The sequence below is a fragment of the Cephus cinctus genome, unplaced genomic scaffold (assembly GCF_000341935.2).
Source record: "Cephus cinctus unplaced genomic scaffold, Ccin1 Ccin1_scaffold0707, whole genome shotgun sequence".
Taxonomy (NCBI): domain Eukaryota; kingdom Metazoa; phylum Arthropoda; class Insecta; order Hymenoptera; family Cephidae; genus Cephus; species Cephus cinctus.
In genome coordinates this window covers 5670-18666 of record NW_014333327.1, presented here as the reverse complement: position 1 = coordinate 18666, position 12997 = coordinate 5670, and the positions used below count along the sequence as shown (strand labels likewise).

The following is a 12997-nucleotide window of genomic DNA, read 5'->3' as shown; positions in this document are numbered from 1 at the left end:
TATTATTTTGTTAACTTTTTCTTAAATGTGAATAAAAGAATCCATTTATCAATGATAATTAGAAGAAGAAAAAAGTCACTGGCGAGATTCGAATCCGCAATCTAGTAGTTACCACTCTGAGCAGTCAGCGTTCTCGGCTATGGTTTAACTTTTGCCGCACCACTTCTTCGATCTCCTAAGTGAATCTCGAGAAAGACTGAATATAGCATCGTACTGCTTCATCTTACATCTTTTGTGGTGATCGTTCACCTCAAAGAGTTTGATCGAAATCGATGACCCACTCACTTGGGGTTCTCTTTCTTACCACAAGCAGCGGTATGATAGACAACAGCAGGTATTTATCACTAAGGAGAGACAAAAGGTAAGAAAAGGAGAGGGAGAGAGCAAGTATTCCTTACATTCTATCGAGTATGTTTTATTAGGTATTGAAATCCATAATGTGATACTAATGTTTATCTAATATTGAATAAAAGATATAATTACAAATCTTCGTTGGTTACAAATTCGTATATCATAATAAACCTTTTACTTGACTCTGAAGTTTCACCCAATCAACTATTCTCTGAGATATTTTCTTTTCTTGTAATAAGGCCTTCGCAGCCTGTTGAAATTTTTCTTCATTTCTCCGTATATACATTGCCGAGTCTTGTTCAAGCTGCGCAATTTTGTCAGGGCGTATCTCTGCCATAGTTAACATTTCAGTTAAATAGGGATTAAACCTGAAGTAAACGTGTTCTGGTAAGAGGTCGTTTAACATTGTATGCACAGCTGTAAAACAATAAATTATTAATTTGTATAAACCACACTAATATTATTTCGAAAATGACAAATGAAATAATGGATTTTACCCTCAGTGTCAGTAGCACTATCTAGAATCTTGAAGAATTTCTCTTTCCAACTTGAGACACTAGTCACTTCTTTGATGTCATCGTTTCCAGTAATACTATATGGGGTCCTTCCAGTACCGAAGGAAACAACACATTGAATTGGAGTATTTGGCCACAGCTGTTTTGCCTCGTGTATTGCAATTGCACATGGATTATTTACCATAATTCCTAAAATAAATAAAATAATTCTGTGTATGAGTATTGAAACAAGTGCAGGATGGACAAATATCGCGATACAACTGAAAATATGGTGATTTCTCATGAAAAGTAAATCGGAACTGCAGAATAAATGTTTCTCAACGAGAAAGTGTATCGGGCATTTTAGTAATATTCGACTTGAGAGATATCGCTATAGACTTATTTTCTTCTGTATTTGTATATAATGACACGTAATTCAGGCGTTTGAAAAATTGAACTTGTGACCGACTTTTATTAGTCCGATAAAATAAAAGAATCAATAGATTTAATGATAAGATAAGTAGGAGAGCAAGGAGAGTTCTGGATCAAGATTCCTGCACCGACATATTACCGACCTCTGGGTTGGCGTCCGTGCTAAGTTATCGATGTTGGAGTCCCCTCTGGATAGTAAGTTAGGGCGGTTGGGCCCTGTATAAAAGATTTTTGCTTACCGACGCGTCGTGAGGCCCCGTTTTGGAAGATTTCTGCTTACCGACGCCTCCGGAATTTTGAATATTCTTGCTTACCGGCACCCTTCGCGAGTGACATGGAGATAGCGGGAGAGAAAGAGGGCGCGCGCACGAGTCGACGTCGCTGACCGTCTTCGATTTGACGTCATCGGAAGGGGGCTCTGGTTTTACGTCAGGTTTCAGGCGTTTTACGGCAAATTTCAGAAATTCTACGTCAGATTTCAGAAATATTACGTCAGGTATCAGGGATTTTACGGCAGATTTCAGAAATATTAGGTCAGATATCAAGAATTTTACGGCTGATTTCAGAAATTTTACATCAGATGTAATCGAGTACATTCTAGATCCTTCTATTGCAACCCCACCTCAGTCTCGTCCATGATACATTGACCTCACACGTGGAAGCGGTGGATTTCAAAGGAGATGATCGGAAACCCTTTGTACGGCAACCCTTTCATGAGGAATGACCCTTTGTATGTCACCGAAGAATTTCTATGACATTTCATCATCATCGTCATAACCCCCCTGTTCCTCCTACGCCTTCTTAGCCTCTATCGTTCCGCTACGATAAAGTCGCCTTGGAGAGACGGTAAAAATCAAAGGAGGTGTCAAATGACCCTTGTAAGTTACCGAAAAAATTGTTAACAATAATTTAATGTGCACTATTTATTCGAGAAGAATTGCGCATCGAGACGGTGGTGGATCTTTGATGCCAAAGAATATAGCAAGTTGTGCTACGATACACTGGCCTTGGAGAGACGGTAAAAATCAAAGGAGGTGTCAAATTACCCTTTGTACGTTACCGAAAAAAGCGTTGACAATAATTTAATGTGCACTATTTATTCGAGAAGAATTGCGCATCGAGACGGTGGTGGATCTTTGATGCCAAAGAATATAGCAAGTTGTGCTACGATACACTGGCCTTGGAGAGACGGTAAAAATCAAAGGAGGTGTCAAATTACCCTTTGTACGTTACCGAAAAAAGCGTTGACAATAATTTAATGTGCACTATTTCTTCGAGAGGAATTGCGCATCGAGACGGTGGATCTTTGATGCCAAAGAATATAGCAAGTTGTGCTACGATACACTGGCCTTGGAGAGACGGTAAAAATCAAAGGAGGTGTCAAATTACCCTTTGTACGTTACCGAAAAAAGCGTTGACAATAATTTAATGTGCACTATTTCTTCGAGAGGAATTGCGCATCGAGACGGCGGATCTCTGATGTCAAAGAATTTAGCAAACCTTTGTATAATGCCGAAATGTAAATCCATGAATTTTTTACTTAATTAAAATTCCTTCACACTCTTAAGGGGAGCATACTATTTAGACGGCCGAAAATGAGGCATTTTCATGAATTTTTTGAAGGTGATAAAATATTCGCATCATTTTGAAATTGTGGTATCATTTTATTTCATCTTTAAAGCATAGAAATTTTTTTTTTTTCGTTATGAAAGAAAATGGCGGCTTTGTGTCTTATTTGGGCAGGCGTGTTTTGCGTGACACCGAAAAGTGCTGCAGTTGTCACGTTCTTTGTAGTGATCTGAAACCAAAAAAAAAAATTATTTTTCGATTACTGACATGTAAAGGGGAAATACTAACCTAAAAAAACAATGAAAAAGTATAAAATTAAAAATTTGGTAGGCTGTTGAAAAAAATGTTCGAATTTTCGACCATTTTTTCGACAGTTTTTACCCCAAAAATATATTTTATTTTCGCGATATCTTTAAAACTTTAGGTTTGTCCTTCCGATAATATTATAGAGAACACCTCCCAAAAATACAGCCAGATCGACCAATAACTTTTTGAGTTACAACATGAGCAGTTTTTGAAAATGTAGTTGCGAGATAATCGCGTTTAAAGTTTCAGTACGATAAAACTATTAGTTTTAGTGACTTACCGATCAATCAGCAATTCCAGACGCATATAATAATCCTTCAGCCTCTTCGAAAAGCTGATTATCTTCTATTTGTTGCTGTTTTCTGGCTATACGAGCTGCTTTAGTTTCAGAAAGGCTCATCTTGTTCTGCCTCTGTCGCGCCTCATCGGTGTTTTCGGCGAAAACTTTCGAATAGGCGCCAACAATTATATCTAAATTATTAATAATTCTAAGAATTGAGGTGTAGCCTTCATTAAATATCCCAGCAGCAATATAGGCTGAGATTTCAATGATTTTTAACCCAGAATGCAAGTGCTTTCAGGATAATCGGCAAACTGTCGCGTTGAAACTTTCATTGGCATTCTGGGTATGGCCACCCGACCATCTTTCTAGTAAATCATCTTCATAAATTGGTAGGAGATGATGTTTAATCTCGTCGTCAAGTAATGGAGTAAGTTCTTCAAAGAATTATACAAAGATATTGTGAAAGACACGTTGTTCCACCCCAAGCGCTCCGGTTACCTGACTCGCCAGTTTACGGTATGCGGACCCCAGCGCTCTCGACTATGTGCAATAAATATTTAATATTTATATATTAATATAAATATTTAATATTTCGATTTGTCCTTTTTCCAGTACATTCTTAATATATTATACTTTCGAAATATGAAAAAAAAATCAATTTTTTGAAAATTCTAAATAGTATGCTCCTCTTAAGAAGAAGAGTGCCCTCTATATAAGGAAAAGCTCGGTGCTCTTTTATTAGTTTACTGTCACAGATCGTCGAGTTTGGAGATAGAACGTGAACTGAAAGTAAGAATAGATTTGAGAAGATTTAAGCCAGCCTGTGCGAAAATGGACTTCTCAAAAATTAACAACGTGGCGCGTCTGGAGGGTTTCCTGCCAACGAAAAAGTTATCAGAACTGGAGGTTGAAAAAGATTACAAGATTACCAGCATAAGGAAAATTCAAACGAAATTTGGAGCAAGACACATCGTTGACGTGGAAAATAGCTTCTCAGTATTCCTGCCAGCAAGGATCTCGAGGGTTCTGACGGACGATGAGGATTTTTTGAACGGATGGTTTTGGTAACCGCTGAGAATCGGCTTTGTATGCGTTATATCGGTGGGAAATTTAACCTCATCGAATTTCAATACTTGTAAACGTTCATACTCATGATTTAAATAAATAGATTGCCACATACATGACAAAAAAAATACAACTGCTTATTTCTTTCACACACACTTTATTCTTAATAAAAAAATATACATTCCATCATCCAAGTCCTTAACGATTTAACATTTTCCATCGCACAATTGAAATGCGGAGCATGGTGTTGCGTACATAGGGTAAGTGAATTTTTCTCAACTTTTGCAGCGAAGGGCAGCTCAGATCTCCCAAGTTCATGATGTTTAACGATTGCCCCATAAAATTCTCCAACCAATTTTTCTTTTCCAATCCTTTTACATCAATTTTGGTAGCATCTCGTAAAATGACTCGAAGAATATTTCTGGCTTGGTTGTAAGAGGTATCGCCAGAATTCCAAGAGATACCATGAAAGTTGCGTTGTAACCACTGTTGTGAATCCAAATACTGGATTCACGGATTTGACTACCAGAAAGGGTTTTCGGGAGTCACGTACTTTGGGATTCGTTGCCCGAGTAAAAAGTTGGAACTTAACTCTCGATAACAAGTATAAGATTTATTTGAAACAAAATAAGTTACGTTAGAATACACTATTAGAAATAAACCATAAACGTGGTGAGTACGAAATCATGAGGCTGGAGGTTAGTACTTCGACTCAGTTACCGTAGTAACAGTTCACTCGTAGCTCTCTTACTTCGTCTGACGCGCCGACAGGCCGTCCGCTTTTTATATTTTAATTATGGATTTTTTTAGAGACGCAATAACCAAAGGATTATTTTTATATTTGGCCATGGTGTCGGTGATGTGTTTCCTTTGTTTCCATAATATTAGCGGGTGGAATGTAGATACTCACGACGAGGATCAAAGTAGCCTTCATCAAACTTCGATGTTCAAGGAACCATAGTGGAACCGAGTTCAGCAATCAAGTATCTGGGTGTCTGGATAGACTCGAAGATGAACTTTAAAACGCACCTTGAGAAGGTCACTCAAAAAGCCGAGAAAACGCTCATTCCACTGTCTGGCTTAATGCCAAACATAGGCGGAGCTCGAGCTTCAAAAAGAAGGATGATGGCAAGTGTGGTGCACTCCCAGATCCTCTACGCCGCCCCCATCTGGTGTGAAAGAACCAAGAGGAAGGGTGTCGCAAAACTACTCACGAGAGTCCAACGGGAACATCGATCCGAATTGCTAGCGCGCACCGGACAATCTCTGCAGATGCAGTGGGCGTCATCGCAGGGATACCTCCCATTGACCTAATAGCACGTGAGAAAGCTCAAAGGTACAACAGAGAGGACCCAGCAAACGCCAGAGCAGAACTGCTCAGACGTTGGCAGGAAAGATGGGATAGTGGACAGCACAGTAGATGGACTCACAGTCTGATACCAAAGATCCGAGAGTGGATAGAAAGGCCGTATGGGGAAGTCGACTACTTCCTCACACAAGCCTTCTCCGGTGATGGCTGTTTTCGGAAGTATCTCTTTGAAAGAAAGAGAGCCGATAGCGATAAATGCCCGTACTGCAGAATGGCAGAGGACGCCGAATATACTCTGTTCGTATGCGAGAAGTGAAGTACAGAACGGGAGGCGTATAGAAGAAACACCGGAAAAAGCTTTGAGAAGAAAACTATCGGGGCTAGTCTGACTGCCGGCTGGGTAAGCTGGATAGCAACTTATGCTTTTATAAAGAAAATAATAGAGAAGAACGAAGCAGATGTGAGAGAGATACAGTAATCCCACAGACAGCGCTCACACCGAAGTAATGCGAAGAGAAAGAGAGCAGATTCAAAGAAATCGGTATCATGAGTGGCTGCGTAATTCAGATCTCCCTAATTCTGAAAGGCATCGTCGCATCATGTTCTCAAACAATAATCCGTTCGAAAACTCAGCGATACATGGAAATCCTAATAGATCTGATCAGGGTAACACTGCGAGAGATTCTTCAGGAAACTCATCTTCCGGTGAACGTCAGCCTGAGAATTCAAGGGCAGGAGGAGAGGATCAAATCAACAAATAAAAATTATTGTTATTGTGAATGAGGATGATGATGATGACGAGTGAAAATATATACCGTTTTAAATGAATTTCTCTATTTTTTGAGTGATTCCTAGATTTCACTGTTACGTATATCGACCTTCACTCCTAAACAGAATAATAATGTAGCCGACAGGAAGTATAGCTCCAGATTCAGCACGTTACCCAGTGCATTGCCTGTGACACGTACCCAGCTGGTTAGCCGAGTGCATTCCTAACGTCCTAACCGTACCTAGAGCATCAGCAAAAATCGACTATATAAGCAGTCATAATCATGGCACTGACGCTCAGAAAATCATTCAGTTTCACGCGCATAAGATCGGACTGCACGTTGTCACTCGTGGCTCTAACCGTTAGAGTATTAGATTCAGTGTAATATTCGCAATCTGGCCTAGGTACGGATTCGTTATTACATACCCTAGGGAACAAGCTGGATCGGTTACCGGGCAAAATTGAGCTGCATGACTAGGATTTCCAAATAACGCATATACTAGACAATTTTCTGTTCCACCAAATTTCTTCTTGCCTTAACCTCACACACAGTCAGGTTTTGTTATCCGATTTCACAATATTTTTTATCCCATTATTTCTCATTATCGAAACACTGTACACGACATTTAATTGAAAATTTCTAAATTGTTTGTAACAATATATCGCAAATTTACACTTTACTCGCGTTTTAAATATCTATTACCCATCCTCAAACATTTCAGAGAATATCTATGCACGTTGGAATAGCAAGGCGTGTTTCAACACCTTAAACGAGCAGCGAACCCACCATTGAGTGCATTCTTATCGCTCGGAATTCACCCAAATATTATTCACGTTACCTCCGGTCGTTCCTTTTCTTTTAGTAACTTCTAAGTTTTTTTTATCAAATTTAAAGGCCTCGCTAGCCACTACGGCCTACGTAACACCACCCATACAATTCCTGAAATCTGATATCTGACCTAATATTTCTGAAATCTGCCATAAAATCCCTGATATCTGACTTAATATTTTTGAAATCTGCCGTAAAATCCCTGATATCTGACGTAATATTTCTGAAATCTGACGTAAAATTTCTGAAATCTGCCATAAACGCCTGAAACCTGACGTAAAACCAGGGCCCCCTTTCGATGACGTCAAATTTCTGAAATCTGCCGTAACATGTCTGAAACCTGACGTAAAACCAGGGCCCCCTTCCGATGACGTTAGACCGAAGGGGGTCAACCCTGTTTCTCTCCCGCTATCTGCATCTCACTCGCGAGGGGTGCCAGTAAGCAGGAGTATTCAAAATTTCGGAGGCGTCGGTAAGCAGAAATCTTCCAAAACGGGGCCTCACGACGCGTCGGTAAGCAGAAATCTTTCATACGGGGCCCAACCGCCCTAACTTACTATCCAGAGGGGGCGCCAACATCGCTAACTTAGCACGGACGCGAACCCAGAGGTCGGTAATATGTCCGTGCAGAAATCTTGATCCAGAACTCTCCTTGCTATACTACTAAGATATTTATTGTACTTAAAGTTAATTTAACCACGTATGGTTTATGGACTGATTGAATATTCAATAATTGTACAATTGATAGTACTCAGAATAACGAACGTATTCTAGAGTTTAGAGGTGTGAATGGTAGAATATTCAAATCGGAAATGATGAAACATACTGTGACGTGATTTTTCGAATCACGGTCCCAAGGCGGCTCCGGTTACCGATACAGATGACATTCTCGATTTCTGGTTCTCTTCGGGTCGTCACCCTGCTCAGAAGCTACGCTCTCGGGTTGATTCGTACATTTATGTCAAGGCTCTCGTAAGATTGTGTCATTGTTTAGTTGAGGTCGAGGTGCTCGAATCTGCCGTGAGGAGATAGTCTCGACGTACCGAGTTGCCCGGCAGAGCAGAGTACCCGACGGAGACGTCTCCACGGACCGGCAGAAGCCCGGGTGAGATACCGGCGCCCCGCTGGAGATGGGCAAAGGGCTGTAGAGCGGGCGGAGGTATGTTTAATACGGTTAAGGGCAGGAGAGGAACCTCCTGCCCGAGTTAAGGATGTGGTGCCCAGCTGTCGCCCGATGCCGTGGGGAAGCGACCGTGGAGGATCTCCAAAAATTACGTACCGATTCGTTAAGGAACGCTCTCGATTTGGTTTAAAGGAACGACTCGAAGGAGATAGAAGAGTTATCGGTTATAAGGCTCTCGACCAATCCGGATGATTAGTTCTCGGATTTGGCTATTGTCAAAGCAGTCTGTCTCGGGGCACCGACCGAGGTATCACGGGCTGGCTCGTGCTCCCGTGCTATCTGTTGATAGTTTTTCTTGCCGTGTTTCGCTACGGTATAGCAAGTTCTCGGTTCGGATAGTTCTCGCGTTGTTCTCGCGATATCAAGGAATTTCTATGAATTCCTGTGAGTTTTACGGAGGTGTAGTGCTGTGCCTTAGTGCAGTGCTCACCAGAATGTCCTTTTGGGATACAGTTCTCGGCCTCCACGGATTAGTTGCACTAGCTCAGGTGAGGACTCCCAATTTATTAATTGGTGAAGGGATCTCGATAGATAATTAAGATTCATTCTGATACGTTCTCGGTTCCTCGCTCTCTGTCTCTCGCACTATTTTCCGGACACTTACTCCGACCCTCTCTACCTCAAACCTAGCAGCCTGAGCGGCCGTGCATTTCCGTAACCGTCCGCTCCCGTTCGTGCATCCAGTTGCGCTTGCTGATTTTACGCGGCCCCAAAGATCAGCACCTACGGTTGCGTTTCTCGATTTTACGCGTCCCCAAAAATCGACAGGATTCGTTAAGTTATTATATTATCTGATAGGTTCCGTCAGAGCTCTCGTTTTGGTGGAGTTGAGCCTGTTCCTCCCCAACTCCCAGTTTACACCGATTCGTAAGTTCCCAATGAAAAAAGAAGTGGCTGGCGCCTGCTTGGCTTGCGGATGCATGAACGAATGGTGGACGGCCGAAGGTAACATAGGTTGGTTCTCGAAGATAGTTCGTTCTTGGGTGTTTCGTTATCGGTGTCGAGTTAAGAAAAGTAATACGTTACAATGTATACATTGTATATGTGTGAATGAGAACGGCCATATAACATCTGCTGTTCTGAATTAAAAATTTTAAGTTGAAAACCGATTTCAACACCCTCGAAAACTCTTATAATACACAACTTCGCAAAGCGCCGCGAAGTGCCGTAATACGAAGGGGTGGCTTTTGTAAGAAATGCAATCAAACGTTATTGCAAGGATTAAGCTTCTCATGTAACGCATAGAAAGAGCTTTGTAAAAATTGGAAAGGCAAACTAAAGCAATATAATACGGTCTTCATGGGACATTGGTTACACATACATGAGGGTAGTTCACCCTTTAACCGAGGTTTTTAAAAAAAAAAATACAAAGACATGTATCTGACTTCCGTTTTCGGAAAACGAATGGTGACAAGTGCGGGTGTGAGTGAAAAAGTGAAAAACGAAAGTAAAGGTGTTAGAAGGCAATGAGAAGGTAAAAAGGATGGAGAGAGGTGGAGCGGGAAAGCAAAAATGAAGGACCGGGTGGAGGCAAGATAAGAGAAAAGGGAAAGAATGTCGAGCCGGATTGGGAGGTTAGTGAGCGATAGCACGAGAATAGGAAAAGAGGAGGAAAAGGGAGACATCTGGAGGAGAGAGGTGAGTTATACCTATATAGGGTATAAGGTGTATAAGGTGTTAATAAGGTGCGTAGGTAAGGCAGAGGGAAAGAAAGCGATGCAAGAAGGGAAAGAAAATGGGAGGAAGAGAGAAGAGAGATGTGAATAAGGATGGAAGAGATAGGAACGAAGCTAAAAGAGGTGGAAAAAAGGGAGGAGGAGGAAGAGGAAATGAGGAGAACGGAGTAAAGAATAAGCAGAGTGGAGCAGGAGGAACATACAGGACAGGAAAGTAGAAAATTGGGAGAAGAAACTATAAAGAGAATAAAAGAAGTGAAGAGGAGAATAGAACAGAAAGAGGGAGAGAGAAAAGGAGAGAGAACGTAGTAATATTGTGAATGGAAAGGAAACAGGGGCAGGTTAGGGAAAAAGTGGAGGAGTTGATGAGAAAAATAGAGGTGAAGATAAGTATAGTTAACATAAGAGAGGTAGCAGAAAGGAAGACAGAAGGAAGGAGAGAAATAGTGACAGTGATGTTAGGTAGCTGGGAACAGAAGAAAAAGGTGATGGAGAATAAGAGGGAGTGAAGAGAAAATACAGGACAATTTTACGTGGAAAAAAAAGAAAATTAAATGGAGGCTGGAGAGAGTGGCAGAATAAGAAGCGGGAAAGGAAGGGAACGTCAGAGTGGGCTATGCAAGGATCTGGGTAGAGGAGGTAATGTGGAAATGGAACGAGGAGGACGGAAGTACTAAAAAACGCCAGGGCGGGGGGGGAGATAAAGAGAGGAATAAGAAGGGGGCAGAGGGCACGGAGACGTGAAGAAAAGGCAGGAGAAAAGAAAAGACTAAAGACACAGATAGAGAAACGGATACGCGTGGAAAGAAAAAAAGAAGGGAGAGAGGGAAGTGAACGGGAAAGGGCATCTTATTCTCACTCTAAATTTGGAGTCGTAGGCGAACTTGATGTGAAATCAGCTGTGTTAAGTCAAGATACCCTAGAGCCTATCTTGCCTTCCTCACTTTAAAGCTGAGTAGAAAATACCAACGATTGAATCGCGGCAAAGTTCTACCCCTACTGAACTCAGCGTTCTTGTGCCATAGTGACTACTGCATTAGTGTCAGTGCCTACCCTATTACGTGTTCTGGAAATTGGATTAATTACTTTCCTTGGGAAATTCATTTTACAAGAAAACCTTGATATATGTCCGCCTCCGATTTTCTTTGTTATCACATATGTTGTAGTACTCAAAAAACTAAGTGATACATGTTTTTTCTTATGAGCCCAAATTGGGTTTTTGGGGGTGAAAACCGCCCCCAAAAATTGGGGTACTAAACACCCATTTAATTATTCCACATATAACAGTGGTATTTTTCACAATGAAACCACTGGAATGATTTCCTCACAATAAAAGATAAAAAATGTGATTTTCTCAAATTTGTCGAATAAGTTTTATGGGGGTAAACTACTCCAAAATTATTTTTCATTATATACAAAATTGCCACACACACACGCACGGACATTTTCCCTAAATGTGTTTTCTCAACGAATACGGTGACATGAAAATCTCGAAAGAAAAATTTTCCACCGTCACATAGCTTCCTCTATGAGGAAGCAAAAACATGTATCATGCTGTATCTCAAAATCAAATAAATATAAGAACAATTATTTTGATAAAAATCGACTCCTTTGAAATCATAAAACTTTTGTCTGAAACTTTTTCCTATATTTTCAATAGTAACGGTAATAATCGAGGTGTGGACTTTCGGTGAGACACCCTGTATTGTGTGATAAGGGATGAAAGAAGACGATTTCAGACTAGGGTAGAGTTGGCTGCCCGAGCCTTAGGCGAGGGCTGATACAACCCGAAGTCTGGAATCGTATTTTATCCCGTGTCACACACTATACTTTCCATGATTATCTGTATTGAAATCAAGTTTCAGCCAATTAGAAACAAATTAGTTTAAGGCTAATGATGCAGAGAACTATTAGCGTATGCGTAAGATGTGGTGATTGCACGGTTATAACTGTCACTTATGAAAATCAAGAAAGTAAACTGAAGTAACTGACAAAGACAACCAAACTAATAGGGCTAAAATAAGCATTGAATTTGACATACAGATTGAAAACATTCGTAATTTTTACGTACTCGCCAATAGGTGTCCGCGACATTGGTCTGCAATTTTATTGCTTCTACTGGCTGTAGAGACACCGAAACTTGAAGTTTCAATGTAGGTTTCATGCAAAATATGTTATATTATCATTTTCATTATTAACAAAATTTTTTTAATTTAAAAGGATTATTTATAAAGTATGATTTTTCCAACACGCGCATAAAAATGGTGACTTTACACACCTGTTTAGTGGGAGTAAAACAACTGATTTCCGACCAATCGCAAGGTTATCATAATTTTTTCCTGCAGATAAGAAAAGTAGTCATTTACGGAGTGAGAATAATTCAATAACCAATCACAAAGCACAAAAGTGTCATTATCCAAGGACAATAAGGCATAACTGATGAACTCTGTTAATAAATAAATGCGTCTAGTGAAATCGTATTAATAAATTTGTATTTTACCGTCTTTTATTTTTTTTTAGTTCACCCCTTTTCCAAATAAAATCGAATTCTTTCAATTTTGTTAATGAAAATTCTAAAAAAAAAATGAAATGAAATTGTTCATTGCTATTATTGATACATTTCATTAATAAGTTAAAAAAATCTTTTAAAAATTTTGCTTTTGAAAGATCTTTTAACGTTTTGTCCTTTCTACAGTCAGGGTGCTTCGCCCCCCCCCCCCCCCCCCCCCCC

At 40.3% G+C, this 12997-nt stretch overlaps 1 protein-coding gene across 1 annotated transcript in view; it reads right to left on the bottom strand.

Moving 5' to 3' along the window:
• Positions 1 to 399: 399 nt before the first annotated feature.
• The window catches only part of LOC107270155 (calcium-independent phospholipase A2-gamma-like), a 14038-nt gene continuing 1440 nt past the window's right edge, over positions 400 to 12997 (bottom strand). The window contains exons 2-3 of the mRNA XM_015744890.2: positions 849 to 1055; positions 400 to 768 (exon numbers count right to left, since the gene is read on the bottom strand). Coding sequence (XP_015600376.1) covers positions 512 to 768; positions 849 to 1055 — 464 coding nt within the window. The 3' untranslated portion in view covers positions 400 to 511. The remainder of the gene's footprint in view (positions 769 to 848; positions 1056 to 12997) is intronic.